Below are 19,560 nucleotides of genomic sequence, written 5' to 3'. Positions count from 1 at the left end.
TGATTAGCTAATTACTGTAAATTGTATTAAATTACATTTTAATTCTACATACATATCTCAAATAAAATATATATAAATATTTATTTAAAAGTAATTCAATAAACAGTTTTATTGATTTTTTTCAATTTTATTAAATTTAATCTCATTCCTCTGTTTGCACGTAAGTGATTTTGATTGAATATTTGATTTCACATGCACCGACACAGTGGTCACCTGTCAACCCATGGCTGTGGACGTCAGTAGAGAGCAAATTAAGTTAAGACACGACTCCACCCCAGATCTCTGCTGCCCGCTGGATGATTTCTGTCACCTTGCAAACATCAATGAGAGGTGTTCGGACTGAGCTGTCCTGACTGGACACAGTAAGACTTTTCTGTGTACTCCGTCTCTAAATGATAACCAAGATGAATACAACATTATCAAATTAAACATGAAACTTTGTTGCAATTTCCATACAACTGAGACTATGGTGTTCGTCACAACAGTCAAGTCAAATCAGTTTTGTATGTAGTCCACTATCACATATCACAAATTTGCTTCACAATCTGCACAACATTCGACACCCTCTATCCTATTGGCTTCTCAAAATGAATGGGTTGATGATTTATTAATGGTTATATGCTACATGTAGGACTTTTGACCACACTTTTATACACTAGTATAAAGCCTGTGATACAATGTATAATGTCTTAGAGAATTTAGATCCACCTCTCTGTAGTCCAACAAAATTTTTCAAGCTAATTTCTACCTCATACAGTAAATTTAACAGGTTTGAGACCTGAGAATGTGGCTAAGCAGGTCTGCTCTGGTAATACATGTGGTCCACGCAGAGGAAGCACACACCGCTGCTTATGAAAACGAGCCCTTCATAAAGTCCCCTTTCACACCTTGTTGCCAAGCTGTGGACAAAAAGAGCATTGTTGAGATGCTGCTATTTACATTCACACATTCATATTTCTGTGGCATTCTACACAATTGAGATTTAAAAAAATTTTTCAGCACAATGGGATAATTGTGTGTCAAGCTTTAGATCACATTACGTCCTTATAGTAATCATTTATATTTTGCCTGGTGGGTGTGCTATAATTAAAATGCAATTTGAATTTGTCAAAAGCCTCCAACTCTCACAGGCACAAAATCTGGTATACATCCAGCTCCTAGCACAAAAGAGTCTGACAGCACAGCAATTCATCAGTAAAGGCCCCAAGAAGCCCATGCATTTACAGTAGCAGAAACACAAGGAAAAACACAGCCATTACTAGTATGAATATTCACTTAATACAGCTATAACACCTTCAAAATATGTTTAAGTAATCATCATGAATTTCTACAGCAGTGGGATATTGGTTTAACCTTTAACGTTACATGTCAGCATGATATTAGCTAAGAGGTCTTTACTAGCCTAAACATATACAAATGTTTCTGCACTCAAAGTCCAAAATCACCAACATTGGCAAAACATCTGCTTCTGCAAGAGTTGGTGCAAGAAAATGTGTTTACACGTGGCTTGGAAAAAAAACAACAAAAAAAAACACGAAAACCAAATGCCAATACCAAATCAACATTTCCAAACAGTGATACAAAATGGATCGCATTAGGTTGTATGGCAACTAGCAGGATCTTGTTTATGTGTTTTTTGTTCAGTAAACTGTAGTTGATGGTTTTTCCTTTTTTCTTATTCACATTTTTATGCCTTTGCGCCGGCGACAACCACAGCTGGAGGCATATCGTTTCAGGGTTGTATGCACACCTGTCCCATTCTCGTGGACACGATATCTTGGTAACACCTTGACACAACTTCTTCAAATTTGGCACAAACATTCACTTGGACTCAAGAATGAGCTGATTAGATTTTGATGGTCGAAGGTCAAAGTTCCAGGTCATGGTGACCTCAGATAACGCTGTTTTGGCCTTTGCAATATCTCCGTAACACCTTGAGGGAAGTTCTTCAAATTTGGTAAAAACATTCACCTGGACTCAAGGACAAACTAATTAGATTATTGTGGCTAAAGGTCAAAGAGCAAGGGTGTGGTGACCTCACAAAACACTTTTTAGCGATTACTCAAGTCTTCACATAGCAAAATTGCACACAAATGATTAATATTTCATATGAATCTGGATAAACAGGGATGTAAACTGAAACTTCTCTGAGTGGCGGGGCATACAACCGTGAAGCGGTAATTCTAGTTTTCTGTGGGTATTGGGTTTTGTGGCATATTTACGCTGGCAATTTGGCCAAGACTTTCTCATTGAAAAGATCATTTGAATTAAACTAAGGTTTAAAAAAGCGGCCTACACTGTGCATGACCATAGCCTTTTTTTTTAATCCATTTGTTTGCCATTTGTTAATGTGATTCTACATGATTCCACAGTGTTTTTCACTGAGACTGAGACCAAGTTGATTTGGTCTTGTTTTTTCTTTGTGAGTTGTCTCATGTTGCTTTGAAAAATTCACATGTACTGATTTCCATACCTGTTTTGTAACCGAGAAATGCTACTAATTGATATTTATCCTGAAACGTGACCCATCATTGTTGCCATTTTTGTAAAAGTGATTAAATTACTAAGCCAGGATGCCTTTTCTTACCCACTGAACTCTATAGTCCCCTACATTTGACAAGTAATTAACATACTGAAAATCTGTACAGTGCTATGGTGCACCAGGTGAAAAATGTGAAGGCTAACTAGCAAAATGTTGTTGTGTTATTAATTAATCTAAAATAAACAAAAAAACAAACAAAAAAACATGAGTCATGACATACAAAAATAGATCCCCTAGGCAAAAGTATAGGATTAGTGTTAGTATCACAAAACGGCTTGAATGCTATCTGTCAGTATGAAATCTGCTCAAATAATCAAGATGTTTAAACTTTCCCCTGTGATGTTGCTCCTGACCTCAGACAGCTTTTCAAATTAAATCTGAACTTCGTCATTGCGCCTCCGTCCTCCTCGTGTTTGTTTATTTTTGTTGTCCGTTAAACTACCATTGTTGAACATAATCTTTGCCACAGAATAAGCCTCATCAGCCATGCTTTTACCAGCCATTAGGACAACAGAGGCTGAGCTGCAAAGGCCTCTCCCTTGAAACTGCATCCTTTGTTTATGATCTCTGCAACCCTTGTCTTTTTGCTTCCTCCTTTCATCTCTTCTTCCCCTTTCTTTATCCCAATTTCTACCCTCATTCCCATCTTCTTCCCTTTTTTTTCCTCCAATTATCCATGCCCCCCACTCCTCCCTAATGCTCCCTAACACACAATCTTCTTCTCCTTTTCTTCTTTATCCTCTCTCCATTTCTTGTTTTGTATGCAAGCCCCAAGGGAGGGAAATGGGTGAAAAGCACTCTCTCTGCGCCACTGTCACAAAAGACTGGTGAGTCATCGCCACTTATGTTCCTGTCTCCCTCCTCCCACAAAAAACACACATATACAGGAAAAACACTCAAATTACTCCCTACCTGCCGTGCACTTACAGGATGACACGTACAGACACGTACAGACACACACACACGTCACTGAGTGCGCTGGCACACAACACACACACACACACACACACACACAGAAACCATTTAGTGACGAGCGATAACATACACACACATTCCACAGCTCTTCAAAACGACCCTGAAATTAAAACCCAAGTCACATAATTTAGTTGATAATTGTGGCTGAAAATGGCATTCATTGATGTGTGTTGCCTATCATGTCTGACGGTATTATTCAGAGTTTGTGAAAGGCACACTCATGCCAGTGACGAAGTTAATGCACAAGGATAGAGAGCTAAATAGAGAGCTGCTCATGCAAGAGATGAAATGCCAGGAGAACAAAATGGACAAAAGAGAGGGGAGAAGAGAGTAAGACAGAAATTCCCTGGGTTAGTGACGCGGCTTTGGTCTTGTTTGACCATCTGCAGTTTATGAACCTCAAAAGAAATGCTCTTCCTCCATCTGCTGGAAGAATGAGTCACTTACAATGCAGTCATGATGCTGTGTGCACAAGATGGCAGTCCTGAATGAACACGATGTACAGAATGACACATCCACTACCTAGTGTATCTAAATCATGTCTTTTCTACTAATTAAAAAACGAATCCACAACAATGCATCATTTTATAAAATTATCATATAGCTTGTGTGTTAAATCTACAAAGTAAATACTGTATTACTTTCAGATGAAAGTGATCAAGTAAAAGGAACAATATTTGCCTCTGAAATGTAGGATGGCATAAAATGGAAATACTCAGTGGAGTATTCAAGTATACGAGAGTAAATGTACTTACTCTCCACCTCTGGTTATCTATCTATGCAGCTCTAACATTTGCAACAGTACATCAGTATATTCAGACTTTTTTTTTTTTTTTTTTTTTTACAAAAGGTTTTTCAACAAACCAGTCCAGAACTTGGATGGTTTTCATTAAGTCTGAGATGACTTCTTTATGTTGCTAGTTTTGTTTGATGAACTCAAATAAGATTCTCAATAACTCAAGATATTCTGTTAATATATAAGACATAAGAGAAACACAAGCACAGAGTCCTAACAATTGAGAAGCTGGAACTGGGGAACAATTCTTGCTAAAAAATGATACAAACAAAAATATAACGGAATAATTATCCCATTACCTCGAGAAAACAAAGCTCTGTTATCTGTTATCTCAAGATAACAGAATAAAAAAATATTTGCGAGTGGCCTTTCTCGGCTTCCGCAGTTATATGTCCTAAGAAGTCATAAACTCACCAGTAATCACCATCTCGTCTGGGGATTCCTCATTGGAACTGTCTCTGATGAGAAAATACAAGAGAGGAAATGATACAACAGAAAAGAAATTACAAATAAAACTGTCAACACACCATCTTCAGGCTGCTACTGAGTCCGCACAGAATTTGCTGCTGTGATAAAAGTGTGCTTAAAATCACTTGAAAAGAAAAGTTTATAATGAGAATCAACACATTCTTTTTTTAAAAACTCTGGTTGGTTTTCAGTTTTAAAAATCATGTAGGCTACAGAGATGTTCAACAAATAAACAAAACCTCCAAAAATGAAATACACTTAATGACCAAAACATAGTATAGGCTACGATAGTATAGTATACTCAAGTACAGTAAAATATGCGCATATCTTTGCTATACTTTTATATACTTTTGTTCTAGGGATTGTTTTCATGGTTTGGACTGCTATGTATGAAAAATTTGAAATACGTGAATATAACAAAGATAACAACAAGGAGAAGTGTATGCCTTGAAATTCCCAAAAGGTAGCAGCTCATGCTCCTGACATGTTTTCATTTTATCTTACCATCAAATTTATAAAGACCAAAGTTAGCAGCTAATGTTGCTGTAATGTTACTGGCACTGTGCAATGTAGCTTAATGCTACTCTCTATCCAATTGTTAGTAGCTTAAGCTGGCTTTGTAATATTTAGAGATAATAGGAGCTAAAATTGTCTTTGTAATTATATGGCACAAAGGTTAGCAGCTCATACTAGCCTAAGTGCCAAAGGTTAGCTAATGCTTCACTTGAAATTTTGAAAAGCAGCAGCTAATGCTAGCCTTATAATGTCTGAATTTTAGAACTTTAGCGGCTACCGCTATCATTACAATGTATGATTAATGTTAGCAGCACTGCGTTACTCGGCTTCATGCTATCTGTGTATTCCATAAGTTAATGTCTAATGTCACTGACATGTTTTCATTTTACCATTATATTTATATTTATACTTATGATGACCAAAGTGAGCAGCTGATGTTGACACTCCTTTGAAACAAGAGTTAGTAGCTTAAAGCTACCCTTGTAATAATCAGAGGTCAGGAGGAGCTGAAGCTATCTTTGTAATTGCAATGTCCAGAAGTTAGCAACTGATGTCACTTACACTTACATTTACATCTCTCGCTCTCTCTTTTTGCTCTGTGTGTGTGTGTGTGTGTGTGTGTGTGTGTGTGTGTGTGTGTGTGTGTGTGTGTGTGTGTATACAACAACTGTGAGAAAAAAATTCTCATGCTTTGTTGAGCACTTAATCTTTAGCACTGGAATCTCTTAGTATGACAGGTTTGTTTGTGGTTAGTATTGTGTTTTGTTACTGTTACCATCACTATTCTTTGGTTAAATGGTTACAGTTCTACTACATTAGTTTAATCTGAACATCTTGATCCATACTCACCATGGACTCCAGGAGTTGAAAGTAAAGGGAGTGGCAGCCAAACACTTACCTTATTTATGCTCTTCCTGATGTCATCAATGATGTCGTGGGCTATACCATGACTTTGGGGGTGGTCTTAAGTTTAATATACTGTGTTAATAAGTATTTGTCTGATTTAGAGCAATTATACAGTTGTTTTAGAAAATTACGATTTACATCTTGGTAGTACTGTAAATGTTTACTGATAAAATTAACGATTTGTCAACTAATCATTTCAAATGAGACTTAGATCCCCTGAATGAAGTTTGGTTCTTCCCATGCTAATTGTTCAGTAGAGACAGAGACTATATAAAAAGTTGTCCTTTCTTAACTGAGAGAGGTGTGCAGATGTGAGTGGTATGGTGGTTATGTAATGCCTAATGCAACTTACTGAGAACTTTTTATTTTCTTTTTCATTTTCTCTTGACAATAAATTGTTGGTTTCCAAACTTAGCAGCTAATGTTATTGAAAAAGTTTAATAGGAAACTTATTTTTAATGGCCTAATGTGACAGCTCATCTTACACTGAGCTTTTCATCATATCTTTTGATTAGATCACCAAATTATAAGCTAATATTAATGACAATTCTTTGTGATTTGGCCTTATACTCCTCTCAACTACTTTGTACTTCTCCCAGACTTAGGTAGTACTTTAGAGATAAGTAACTTTTTTTAATTTAATTTAAAAGTTAGGACTGATACACCCATTATTTTTAGGAGTTTCTCTTCAATTGGTCAGAAGCTAGGCTACATTTAGCCTTAAGATAGTTTGTGAATACAGGCCCTGATGGGTATTGATGATGATCACCCTGAATTAGAAGCTGCATTTTTTAGTGTCAGAAGATATATTTTAATGTAATGTTGTAAATAAATTTTAAACCTTTTTTTTGGTACTGAATAAAGTAATTGTGCCTCTAGCAAATGTTATATTCTCAGGGTATGGATGTTGTGGGAGCTCTGTGTGGAGTTGTCAGACTTTCTGGCTTCTGAATTTGCTGAATTTGTATTCAGTGTTGGTCTTTGCAGGCTTGTTATTGTCTCTGTGTCCACCCCAGAGACACCAGAGCCCTCACCTGATTACTCTTTACAGAAACCTGCTTGTGAGCTATTCAGACACATCAAATATTGAAAACCTGGAGTTTCCGTTTCACACTCGCAGCGAGGGAGGGGAGAGAGCAGAGAGGCAGACAGAGAGGAGGACATACAGGGGCTGAGGAAAAGAGGGGGGGAAAAGTCAAAGAACGGTGGGATTAAGAGGAAATAACACGCCAGGCACCCTGGGAGGGAGACACATGAGCAGGGATGGAGGGAGTGTTGGAGGAACGGGGAGAAAGCAGCGAAAGGTAAGGCAAGGAGAGGTTGAATGTTTATAGCTAATCAGGTGCTTGTCTTGAGTGTAACAGTAGAGGCTGAGGCGGTGTAATCAGCTGAAGATTGATTGGCGGATAACCTTCCAGTCAGGCAATTAGGAGGTCATGTTTGTTAATACTGCTGCTTCTCTCTCAAACCTCAGTGGGACGACTTCTACCCAGGTTGACACACCGACTCAGAACTGCAGAGAGCATGACGATGAGCCCCAAAACCTCCAGGAGGCAGAAGGGGACGACCGGGCCGACAGTGACACCTGTGATGGAGTGGTAGAGTCCAGTCAGGTCAGATTTTAGCATATATAATTTATATTCTATTTCTACAATTTCATTAAATATTTGTGCGTTTCTTGATTGGTATGATTGGTGATGGCTGGAGAGGATCTATGTATCAGTGACACAGAGACATTACCACAGGAGACTCTGATAGCCACAAACACACAGGAGGATGCTGACTGCCTCCCATTTCCCCCCCTACCAAGAGAGGAAGAGGTGACCCCCCCTTCAGTGTCATCTCATCCCTCCAACACACAGAGTAAATCACACACACACACAGCTTACTAATATGAGATTTGTGGGGCGTTACAGTAGTTTGTCTGTAACCAGAGCATGCTCATGTGACGCCTTTTACTTAAGGAGAAATGTGTTACACTAATTGCTGGTGTGTCTTCACAGATCGCCCATCTGAACCCTGCTGGTATTGCCTGAGGTCTCTTGACTCAGAGTATCGTCCTGAAACTGCGAAACAGGTTTGTACATTTCTAACTTATCTCAGACTCTCAGTGCTGATCAGACACATTGAGAATTTTCTTCATTTCACAAACTCAAACTCAACTTCTCTTTGTAATAAAAAAATAACATTGGTGTAAAGAAATGTTTCCATTTCAGGGACATAGTACAAAAAAATATAACAGCCTGGTCTAAAAGTGGATTCATATCTTTATAGAAATAAACCTTGACCTTTTTTTCCTGTGTAAACAAAAAAGTAAAAGAAGTAAAAGTAGTCAGTTGGCAGCAGAAGGACCCCCCCCCACTCTAATTTTATATAATTTAATTATTATTATAAATGCATTACTATGGATGTAGTATTTTATGTTGTAACAGGTTGAAGCAAAGCTACTTTTTGTGCATCTTAAAATAACTAGTAACTATAGCTGTCAGATAAATGTAGTGGAGTAAAAAGTAAGGTGCACAAAAACATTTGAGCAATAAGTGTTTCAGTTGTCTTTGCCATGGAAGGAATGACTTCACAGAGGACCAGATAAAATTTCATTATAATAATTGTCTTTTGCAATATCTATCAAAGGTAATTTTTCCCATTAGAACATGATGTTATTGCTTTCAATGGCAACACTAAATCAAATAGTTTTCTAAACCATCTTCTTTTGTTCATTAAGCAGTTTAACGATTTAAAATTTTTATTTTCTTTTTTAAAGAAAACTGGCTCTGATAAGCTTCGGCTCTAAGTATCAAAACTTGAATTCATGATAATATTGAGTTGCACTTTCTGAAGCTGAGTCAAAGAGCAACTCTGTGTTAGGGAAGATCTTCCCTTAATGGTATCACAACTCTCCCCTGTGGCTGTGTTGCAGGAAGACTCAGATCCGTCGTCACCACCGCCCTCTAGTGCCCAGAAAGTGAGCTACCAGACAGACCCTCGACCTCACTTTGGCGTAGCTTGGTCCTCCCACTCCACATGTCGCCCTCTGTGGGGCAGTGAGGGCCCCTGCTGGGGGCAAAGAAACCAGGAAGTACCCAATCAGATGCACACGTGCCCTCACTGCCATCTGGGCTTGCCCCCTGACACACTGCGGTGGCATGAGGTTATAAACACACACGGACATAAATAGAGACACACAAGCCCACATTCTCTACCAAACATACCACAGCTTATGTCACTCTGTTTACTAAAGAGCCTCTGACTGTTCTCTTTCTCTCTCTTCACAGGCTAAGTGTCTGCTGTTTGAAGGGCTGAGGAACTCAAACAAATAAATGGGAGTCATCATAAGAGAAAATGTTGCTTGTACTTAAAAAAAAAAACTCTCTCTGTAATAATGCTCTCAGGAAATGTTTTTCACCTAAAAGTTATGTGCAATATCTGTTTCTGCTGGAGAACAACTGTCTGTTTAAGCAAAGGCGTAACCATATTCGTTCCTTATTTCATTTTGAGTTCATGCTTAATTTCTGTGATATGTTTTATACAAATAAACTGCATGTGTACAAAATTAGAACACTGCTCCAAGAATATTGACAATATTAATGATTTTTATCTAATTTATTGAAAATGTTTAAACTTTTTCATTTTTTGCAGAGATTAATCTGAAAAGTCATAACATAAAATAAAAGATAAATAACAATAAGAAATAATAACTGATTTGAAAAGCAAACAATTTCTTGAGAGAAGTGCAAAGTGACAGTGATTTTTCACAACCTGGCAACCCAAAACTTATTCTTATCCATGACTTATAACAGAAATATAAAGTATCAGTAAATAAGTAACCACTAATAAAGCCATTATTAACCCTTTATAAAGGGTGCCTTGTAAGAAAGCAGATGTATGTTGTTACATACACAATGGTGCTTAGTTTAGTTTATTCTCACATACAAACTGAAAATAGTACAAATAAGTACAAATAATAGTACGAATAAAAATAAACACACACAAAAGGCAGGAGTTACTTAGACTAAACATACAAACAACAACAAAAATTAATAACAGAAAAAGTATAAAGATATAATTAAACAATAAGAAAACAAAATTCATAATATGGCATTAAAAACAAAGAAAATAGTCCAGTGAAAGAATGTGATATCTAAGTTAAATCATTGTGCATTTTTAAGTTTTATGCTTTGAATTGCCTTTTGACGGACAAATGAAGTATTTTGAATTGAACTGAATGTAGAACTCAGCTGAGAATGTCGTCATTGTGAAGTCACAATAGAACCATAACATTCTGAGGAAAGATTCTTCTAACATTATCCACTTCACTGTTGGACTGCTTTCAGCTTCAGGTAAAGTAATCTCTCTCTGTCATTTTTTACTGAGCAATTTTTTTTTTTTTTTTGTAATTTTTCATATTTTTCAAAAACTTTTTCCTAAATCTAAATTGGCATTGGCCTCTAACCTCAAAAACTGTACTGTATTCTTTTTAGGGGTGACCCGGGAATTACAAAACAAGAGTTTTTTTCCCCATGCACAGAGAAGAAAGCACTCAGCTGGGAGGTTTTGATTTCAAAGATTCTTCCATTGAGGGAGAGATGGGTGAAGACGACTCAGATCTCAGTGATGAAGGTTGCGAGAGTTGCTCAGAGAGGGTGAACGGTTGGGCGTCACTTCCCCATGTGTGCTTGCGGCATGTGTTCACGTTTCTTCCTGATCATGACCGCAGGAGTGCAGACATGGTTTGTCATCACTGGCACAATGTCATGCGCTCTCCCTCTCTCTGGCGCTACCGCTTCTTCCACTTCAACGGTCGACTGTCCAAATTCAGGCAGTCTGAATACTGCTCTGCTGTGACCTATGCCCGCTACCTGGGACCCTACCTGGAGAGGCTGGAGGTGTGTGTGTGTCCTCCACGCAGGTCCTTGGCAGCCCAGCGACTGGAGCAAACCATCAGTGGATTGTTTTCTGAGCTTACCAGGTAAAGGGATGTGTTTCCTGAAAGCCTGTCTAAACCAGATTTTGGTTTTACATAATTCAGCCCCCCAATCACATTATAAATGACAAATCACTTGTAAATGAAACATTGTTTGGTCTCCGCAGAGTAAGGGCCCCACTGCGCTCCCTCTCAATTGTAAGGCTGGAGTTGAACCGGTCAGCCTGGACGTTACGGCTCAGGAATTCTTTGGCAAACTGTCTGATCGACTTCCTCCGCAGAGGGGCCTCAAGGCTCACCTCTGTTTGTATGAACGGGATGCGAAACGGCATGCAGCAGGTGAATATTATGAACACCAAGATACTATCTCAGCAGATATGTCACTGACACAGGCGCTTCAGCAAAGGATCAGTGGTAATCAGTGGTAAATCAGAGCTCATCGGCTGCGGGCTGGTACTAGAGGTGCTCAGTATGTGAATGAATGAGCCATTAACCTTATAAATGGTGTTTGTATGGGCCAAGATTTGTACTAATTTGATTCAGCAACACACTGAAGACTGAAGTAAAGACAATCAATCAGCGATGTAGTGTGACAATGATCTGAATGATGTCGCAATCACTTCAGATCGAGAAACTCCCACAGCTGTGGATCATCTCTGGACCTAAATGGAGGGTTTTTTTTCTGGTGCCGTGCAGGTCCACTTTAACTCCAACATACGCTCTATCCTGAACCACCTGCGAAGTGCTGAAAAATCATTTTCCTAATCCTTGTGTGTATTCTCTTGTGTGCAAAAAGATAATAATTTTTTGTATTATGATGATGGCATAAAAATAAAAGGAACAAACTACATAGTCAGTGACAACAGATGTAATGTACAAATAACTGAACTGAAGGAGGAAGCTCTGAATCTGACAGATGATATGTAATTTCCGCCCCGTCTTAGTAATTCTTTATACTCGCCTTAATTCCTTCATAATAAATGTCATTAAACTGTAAAAAATAATGTTATCATTTTTTTTCAACGGTTTCCAATATATTTTTTTAAATGGAGGGGGAAGATGATACTATTGTGAAAATGTAATCCAACTTGTATTCAATAACGACGATATTGATTGCAGTTTTTATCCCTCTGATTTCTGATCATTTAACCTTTAGGGCCTGGAGCTGCTTTCCGCCCTGTCACACTCTCAGAGCCACTTATACCCCCGGTGCTATATCTCTTCCTTGGACTTGGTGGGGTTCTTTTCTGGTTCTCTGCATGTCTACCAAGACTCCAGTGTGCCCTCTGTCCTGTGCCACCTGCAAGGCCTCACCAACCTGAGCCTCAGTTACTCCTGCCTGTCAGATGAGCTGCTGATGGCTCTCCGACAGAGTCGAAACTCCAGTAGAGAAGGGGACCGCTTGCAAACTTTTTCACTGCACTGCTCTTTGAATGAATCCCATCGGCAGGTAAGCAGGAAAACAAACAGATTAATATTACTTGCTGAATTGCCAAGTGGGATGGAGCAGCATTTGGTACAGTGGACTGTCCCCGATGAAAACTGTTTAACTGCTTATATAGAGGGGTGAAATGTGATGGCATTGAAGGGTGTCATTGCAAAATCATAGATGTCAGCTTTTGGGGAGCTCAGTGTAAGGACAAACACCTGCACAGTCTGCATGGTCTAATTATTCTGCTAACTTATCCGCCAGGTGAAACATGCCTCTTGGCAAGGTAGTAGTGCAGGCGCTTGGGGATTAGTGTGAAGGTGCTGGATGTGAGCACATGCTGAAATAGCAAAGAAAGAAAAAGAAACTAAAATACCACCGGTGAAAACTATACCGCCCTTAGGTTTCCTTTGTTCATTTCTGTCTCTACTTCATCTTCTGTCTCAAGGTGGTGTGTGGTAACTCATGGGCAGCTTTGGCATCAACCTGCCCAGACCTGACAGTCAAGCTTACAGTGGACCAAGTCATCAACACCGACCGGCTTGCGAGGATACTGCAGCGCGAGATTCCCCTGACAGAATATAGCATGACGGCTTTCTACTCCCCTGATGACGACTGGAGCGCCGTGCCCCTCCTCTGTAACCTGCTGCCCCAGTACAGACGCAGCCTGCAGGTCAGGGTCCCCCAGTGTGTTAAACTGAATGTTCACCCTGAAACACAATATGCGAAAGATGCCAATTCAGGCCAGTTTGGTGTGGTGTGCAAAGGTTTTCACATTAAAAAAAAAAAAAAAAAAGTAAAACGTAGTTGTACAAAACCATCTCATTGCGTCTGTGGAGAGATATCTTGCATTTATAGCCGTGCTGAACAGCCATTCATGGTCACCCAGAGGATGAATCCTACTGACTTTGTTGATTCCCTTTAACTTTCTCAGAGGTCAAAGTTTTCCCTTGTGAAATTTCTCTGGCAACACTATAAGATTCACATTGGTGGTTTGGAGTGACAAGTCTCAACAACTATTGAATGGATTTCCATGAATTTCTGCACGCGAACTCACTGTGTGATTGCACCAAACTGAATATCATTGAGAGCATAAAATTAAATTCCTAACTGTCCCACTGACAAGCTGTGATGTGGTTGAAAGCTCTGGACAGAGCTGTTAAGTGTTTTGTCACTGTTTATCTGCTGTGCTTTGCTGTAAATAGAGGGACAGATGATAAAGAGTTTAAATAAAGAGTTTTATGTATATTTTGAAAAAGTATAAGTCTATATTTTATTATTTTATTATATTATATCATATTATATTTCATTTTAATTTTTATTATGCAAACATTTTGAGGTAGTTCTATTTACATTAAAACAATGTGAATGCGTTGCAGTATCTGACCCTGGACCTGAGCAACTGTAATGAATCACTGGATGAGGAGCTGCTGGAGCTGGTTCAGGTGTGTGAGCGTCTGGAGCAGCTGAGAATCTGGGCTTTCTTGGAAATCAGGACTGTGGGGAGGCTGCTGCACATCAGACTGACACAAAGGAGCCTACTCAACAAGATCAGAGTGAGAAACAAAGATCAATACAGGCTGATTCTGCACACACGCTGATTTATATGCACACATGATAATGCTCTTGTCGATCATCTCCCAGGTGAGAGTCTACTCAGTAAATGACAACACCGAAGAACAGGAAGACCAGCTAGGGGAAATACTGTCATCCTGCCCACAGCTCCCCCCTGAACTGGAGTTTTTCGCCATAGTCTACCCCTTTGTGTGATCACTGAACACTTGCATAGGTGCTTGTAGACGAGAACAAAAACACCAGACAAATAAAATGAATGAAGCATGAAATTCCCCTGTTTTACAAATCGGTCGACTGAATGAACAATAACTGGTCACTTGAGTTTGGCATTTTGACTGACTGACTCTCTCTGTAGTCTGTCTATGTTTTTCTCAGGGGGGTGGGGGTTGTGGGTGTGCGTGTGGAAACACTGACCTAGTTTCATTGTAAAGGGTGATTGGGGGAGGCAGGGTGTGTGTGTGTGTGTGTGTGTGTGTGTGTGTGTGTGTGTGTGTGTGCGCGCTCTGGCATGGCGAGAGCACTATTTAAAGGAGCAGGGATTAAGAAGCAACAGTAATATACCAAATTCTTGATTGCATGGCTTATGACACACTAGCAAGGAAGTAAAGTCTATTGTATGCTTTAAATATTATTCATTAGATTTCTTCTAATTGTTATTACAATATTCTATTTGTATAATTATACCTCACTATCCCTCTATTATTATGTACTTGTACAAACGCAATTACGTACCTCTGTATTTATAGTACATACAGAGAAATGGCAAATTAAAAGAAACACTAACATAAAGTGTCTTAGTAAGGTGTTGGGCCAACAGCTTCACTGCTCCTTGGTGTTGATTCTACAGGTCTCTCAAACTGAACATCATTCTTGCAGAAGATATTCCTTCATTTGGTGTTTTTGATGATGGTGGTGGAGAGCACTGTCTATCTCCCAAAGGTGTCCAACTGGGTTAAGATCTGGTGACTGCGAAGGCCTATATAAGTGCAGTCCATTTACCATCCTCATTTACATACTGATCGAACCGTTCGGTGACCCCTCCAGCCACCTGATATCAGATGTGCTCCTTCCGTCTAGGTTAAAGACATCTTTTTATTCACTGGCCTTTTAGCTCACTAACCTATAGTCCATTGTCATGTTTATATTGAGTATTTGTTTCTTGCTGTCTACTTGTTTGTGTTATTATACTTATTATACTTACTCTTATGTACTGTATACATTTGTTGTACTGTATACACTTGTTTTACCTGCTTATTCTTATTTATTTTAATTGCCCTTGGTACAACACTTTGGTCAGCTCAAGCAGTGTTTAAATGTGCTATTGAAGTAAAGTTGACTTGACTTGGATGGAGGCATCCTATCTATCTATCTATCTATCTATCTATCTATCTATCTATCTATCTATCTATCTATCTATCTATCTATCTATTTATCTATCTATCTATCAGATCTGTGAACTGTCATAGTAGTTGACGGTCAGGATTAGCCTCGACACATCCATACAACAGCATCCTCCACGTCATTGGTCACCAAAAGTCGTTCACTGTCACGTGACTGAATAATGGCATTAGGCAGCATGGTGAGCCAATGGCCTGCCCCATCACCTGACCGCTATTTGAATACTGATGCTCCCTCCGCCGCCACATTGGTGCGCCTTCCTGTGTTGTTGTGTCTGACATTGTCTGAGTGGGAACATCACCACCAGCAGGACATTTCTGTAACCAGCCCCGACGACCAAAATGTCTTCACTGCTGAAGCCGTTTTCGGTGTGTGAGGGGCCGTGCGAGAGCTGCGGTGTCAGGAGAGGATACCCGAGCTCGGCTGCACATCAGCAGCAGCCTCCATTCCAGCGCCTGACCGCCGCGGCGGGGCTGGGATCGCTACCGGCCCACCAGCGGTCGTACGCGGCGAGGAGGAACCTGGCGGCTGCTGCAGTCGGAGGGAGGAAAATGACGCATCCCGGGAAGGCTATCCTTGCAGGTTGATTTTGCAACCCTAATATTCAAGCCCGCAGATCCCCCCCCCCCATCATAGTTGCCTATTGCTCTCCGCACAGCACAGCCTAATCTCAGTCGCCCATTAAAGCTACCCATGCAAAACTGGGTCAAAACGCACTCAGCCGACAGTGATGCTATAGCACTCGCGTGATGTAGTTGAATGTATTTGTGTGTCTCTTCTGCATATATTCGTTACTACGTGACATTTTGTTCTTTTGAATTAATCTAAACGTATCTATAAAGGTGCTGGAAGGTTTATGCTGTGTGTTGAATATAGGCTGGTGCATTCAGTAGCCCTCAGCTATTCTTTCCAGTTCAATACAGGTACTGCTGTATAATCACATCACAATAGCATTTAATTAAAAATAAAGACACTGTCTGCCAGCAGCGATCTAGCATCACCATCACTCTGCAATTTATGCATCTAATCTTTTTTATTTATTTATTTTTTACACTGAAATAGAAATGCTGGCAAGTTCTCCTCCTGCTCCCAGAATATTCAAGAACAATCCTGCACAGTGAGTCAACAAATCCTGACAGCAGTGTTTCTCTCCTTTTTCCCTCCCTCTCAACTCAGGTGGCATTGCAGGCGGGATCGAGATCTGTATCACCTTCCCCACAGAGTATGTCAAGACCCAGCTGCAGCTAGATGAGCGAGCCAACCCACCGCGATACAGAGGGATCGGTAGGTCACTGGGACATGCATGATTGCTGACTGACTGCTGCAGGTTTGTGTGGTGCTAGTCCTCTGGTGGGTTACTCACACCTGGATGCTCTTGTGTTTGTGTGTGTGTGTGTGTGTGTGTGTGTGTGTGTGTGTGTGTGTGTGCGCAGGCGACTGTGTGAAGTTAACCGTGCAGGATCATGGGCTCAGAGGGTTGTATCGAGGTCTCAGCTCCCTGCTCTATGGATCAATACCCAAGTCTGCAGTGAGGTGAAGATGCACACATTGACATACAGTAGCTTTTACTTCACAGATGTTGTGTAAAAATACACACAAAAAAAAACAGAATGGAGCTGCAGTAGAAAAGCACATTTTCCTCTTGCATCCTTTTGGTTTATAGCATCACAGATCGCCAGGGTTGTAATCTTCGAATTCATTTAACAGTTGACTGATATCAAAGCAGTGACTCAGCATTTCCTGGTGCTTAACGTTAAAGCCAGACAAATGTGAAGTGCTGCAAGCAATGATTACTGTTAGTATCAATTAAGCTGCTAACTATTTTCTTCTTGTAATTACTGAATAATCATTTCGTCTGGTCATCACAACTTTCCAGAGCTCAAGCTGATCTCATCACGTGTTATTTTGTCCGTCCAAACCCTGAAGATGTTTAATTTATCGTAATGTTAAGAAAAAGTGTCAAATTCTCACACTTGAGAAACTGGAACCATCAGACGTTTGCTATTGTTGCTTGAAAGATTATAAACGCTTATACTACCACTTAGGAAGATAGGTGATGATTAATTTCCTGGCCGTCAACTAACCAATTAATCAACCATAATACTACTTACAAAGTTACAGTCAGTTGTTTGGAGCCAGAAACTTCCAGCAACAGACTATGGATTACAGTGGAATGCATCAAACAAATGTCCCCCCTATGGTTTCTTATTCTGACCCCTTATTGTTCTTGACCGTATCACCTCCTCCCTCTCAGGTTTGGCACGTTTGAAATGCTCAGCAACCCCATGCGAGATGCCACAGGTCGTCTAGATAACACGCGGAGCCTCTTGTGTGGGTTAGGAGCGGGGATAGCAGAGGCCGTCGTGGTTGTTTGTCCCATGGAGACGCTCAAGGTCAGTGGAGCTGGATGCTATTAGACATCTTTTACCGTAGAGAAGCTGTTTCCACGTCTGTTACATCAACGCTGGTCTGAATGAGTATTGGTCTGATTTATGGTCCTTCCCTTTTTCCTCCAAGGTTAAGATGATCCATGACCAGTGTTCCCTCAGACCCCGTTACAGAGGCTTCTTTCATGGCGTCAGTGAGATTATCCGAGAGCAGGGTAAGAGATGATCCGAGGGGCTAAATGTTTAAGCAGTGGTTACAAACTGCTTCTATAAGTAGCAATATGTTCGTGTGTGGTTTTCGCTCCACAATGAAACCTGATCCGTTTGACTTCTGTAGGTGTGAGGGGGACGTATCAAGGTCTGACAGCGACGGTGCTGAAACAAGGAACCAATCAGGCCATTCGATTCTATGTGATGAACCTGCTGCGCAATTGGTACAAAGGTGAGAGAGCCTGTTGACTGCAAAAAACAAAATCCAATGCCCCTGTCCTGTTTTTGACCAGTCTGTGTCCTTTCTCGGTCCGATCGATTGATGCCTTTTTCCTCTTACTTCCTTCCACTCTCCATGAATCCAACTTTTGGATTTGGCGTCAAAGGGGACGATCCCAGACGAGAGATGCACCCAATTGTCACGGCAATGTTTGGGGCGACGGCCGGAGCTGCCAGTGTTTTTGGAAACACACCTCTGGATGTGGTGAAGACCAGGATGCAGGTAGGAAATCCACCCTCTGAAGATTTAGTTACCGTCTTCAGGTTTGCCTTTTCTAAGATGCTTGTGTTTTTTTTTTTAGGGTTTGGAGGCCCACCGCTACAAAAACACAATGGACTGTGCCTTCCAGATCTTGAAGCACGAAGGACCGCAGGCGTGAGTAACCCTGATCCTCGCTTTGCACCGTTTTAGTTTCCACTACTGTAGACAAACCGTCCAACCTCATCTCATCTTGTCTTCCCTGCAGGTTCTACAAAGGGACAGTTCCCAGGCTTGGCCGCGTGTGCTTGGACGTGGCCATAGTCTTTGTCATTTATGAGGAAGTGGTCAAACTACTCAACAATGTGTGGAAGACCCAGTAGAAGGGCCACACGATGGCAGAGGGACCAGAGGGAAGCACAGACCAGTGCCTCATGCTACGCACAACTCAACACCTCTATTCTAGTTCATTCTCGCTCTCTGCATCAGCCCGGAGCAGATGACACTTCATCTTGACCAGTTTCCACTCATCAGATAAATTGATTTGCAGGCCTTGTCCAAACACAGTGATAATAAGTTAGGGAGAGTGGCCAGTTGCAGAAAAACAGCTCAGTTTTGCATTTCACCGCTTTCTCTCTAGTGGTCAGACTTAGGAATAAAGAGGGATCATTTTATTTTGAAGGACAGGAAAAGACTAAGTGAAATGAAGCAGGTGATGTGTTGTCCTGTGCACCCGGCCAGGCTTGTGGACTCAGTTTCTTGAGTCTTATTACCATAAACATAAGTATACAGTATTTATAGAACACGCACAGACAGGTATTACTAACCAAAGGTTTCAATTAGAAAGGGAATGAAAAGAAAAACAAAAAAAAACTTGTGTAGGTAAAAAAAAAAAAGATATGTCTAATGTTTTAGGTTTCTATGACTGTTGTTACTGTACATGTTGTAGAGTGAAC

General features: G+C 40.4%; 2 protein-coding genes across 2 annotated transcripts; both read left to right on the top strand.

Annotated features, from left to right (window-relative positions):
- The first annotated feature begins 10,723 nt into the window (after nt 1-10,723).
- Nucleotides 10,724-14,326, top strand: fbxo39 (F-box protein 39). The gene is made up of 6 exons (XM_022762678.1): nt 10,724-11,172; nt 11,295-11,466; nt 12,284-12,577; nt 13,005-13,229; nt 13,936-14,112; nt 14,201-14,326. The coding sequence occupies exons 1-6, from the start codon at nt 10,724-10,726 to the stop codon at nt 14,324-14,326; spliced, it is 1,443 nt and encodes a 480-aa protein (XP_022618399.1).
- Nucleotides 14,327-15,848: 1,522 nt separating this feature from the next.
- Nucleotides 15,849-19,495, top strand: LOC111234430 (tricarboxylate transport protein, mitochondrial-like). Its single transcript, XM_022762519.1, has 9 exons — nt 15,849-16,111; nt 16,706-16,813; nt 16,963-17,062; nt 17,784-17,922; nt 18,047-18,131; nt 18,254-18,358; nt 18,513-18,628; nt 18,708-18,781; nt 18,873-19,495. The coding sequence occupies exons 1-9, from the start codon at nt 15,871-15,873 to the stop codon at nt 18,985-18,987; spliced, it is 1,083 nt and encodes a 360-aa protein (XP_022618240.1). The 5' UTR covers nt 15,849-15,870; the 3' UTR covers nt 18,988-19,495.
- Nucleotides 19,496-19,560: the final 65 nt, after the last annotated feature.

The sequence above is a fragment of the Seriola dumerili genome, unplaced genomic scaffold, assembly GCF_002260705.1.
Source record: "Seriola dumerili isolate Sdu_G_001 unplaced genomic scaffold, Sdu_1.0 BDQW01000449.1, whole genome shotgun sequence".
Taxonomy (NCBI): Eukaryota; Metazoa; Chordata; class Actinopteri; order Carangiformes; family Carangidae; genus Seriola; species Seriola dumerili.
Note: the sequence above shows the minus strand (reverse complement) of the source record. Positions and strands in the feature narration are given on the sequence as shown.

Bases quoted from the DNA above. Each gene is read 5' to 3' on its own strand.
- fbxo39 (XM_022762678.1), top strand. From the start codon at position 10,724: ATGCACAGAGAAGAAAGCACTCAGCTGGGAGGTTTTGATTTCAAAGAT. The intron at 11,173-11,294 runs GTAAAGGGATGT...TGGTCTCCGCAG, and splicing joins TTGTTTTCTGAGCTTACCAG to AGTAAGGGCCCCACTGCGCT. The intron at 14,113-14,200 runs GTGAGAAACAAA...ATCATCTCCCAG, and splicing joins GCCTACTCAACAAGATCAGA to GTGAGAGTCTACTCAGTAAA.
- LOC111234430 (XM_022762519.1), top strand. From the start codon at position 15,871: ATGTCTTCACTGCTGAAGCCGTTTTCGGTGTGTGAGGGGCCGTGCGAG. The intron at 17,063-17,783 runs GTGAAGATGCAC...CCTCCCTCTCAG, and splicing joins ATACCCAAGTCTGCAGTGAG to GTTTGGCACGTTTGAAATGC. The intron at 18,782-18,872 runs GTGAGTAACCCT...TCTTCCCTGCAG, and splicing joins AAGCACGAAGGACCGCAGGC to GTTCTACAAAGGGACAGTTC.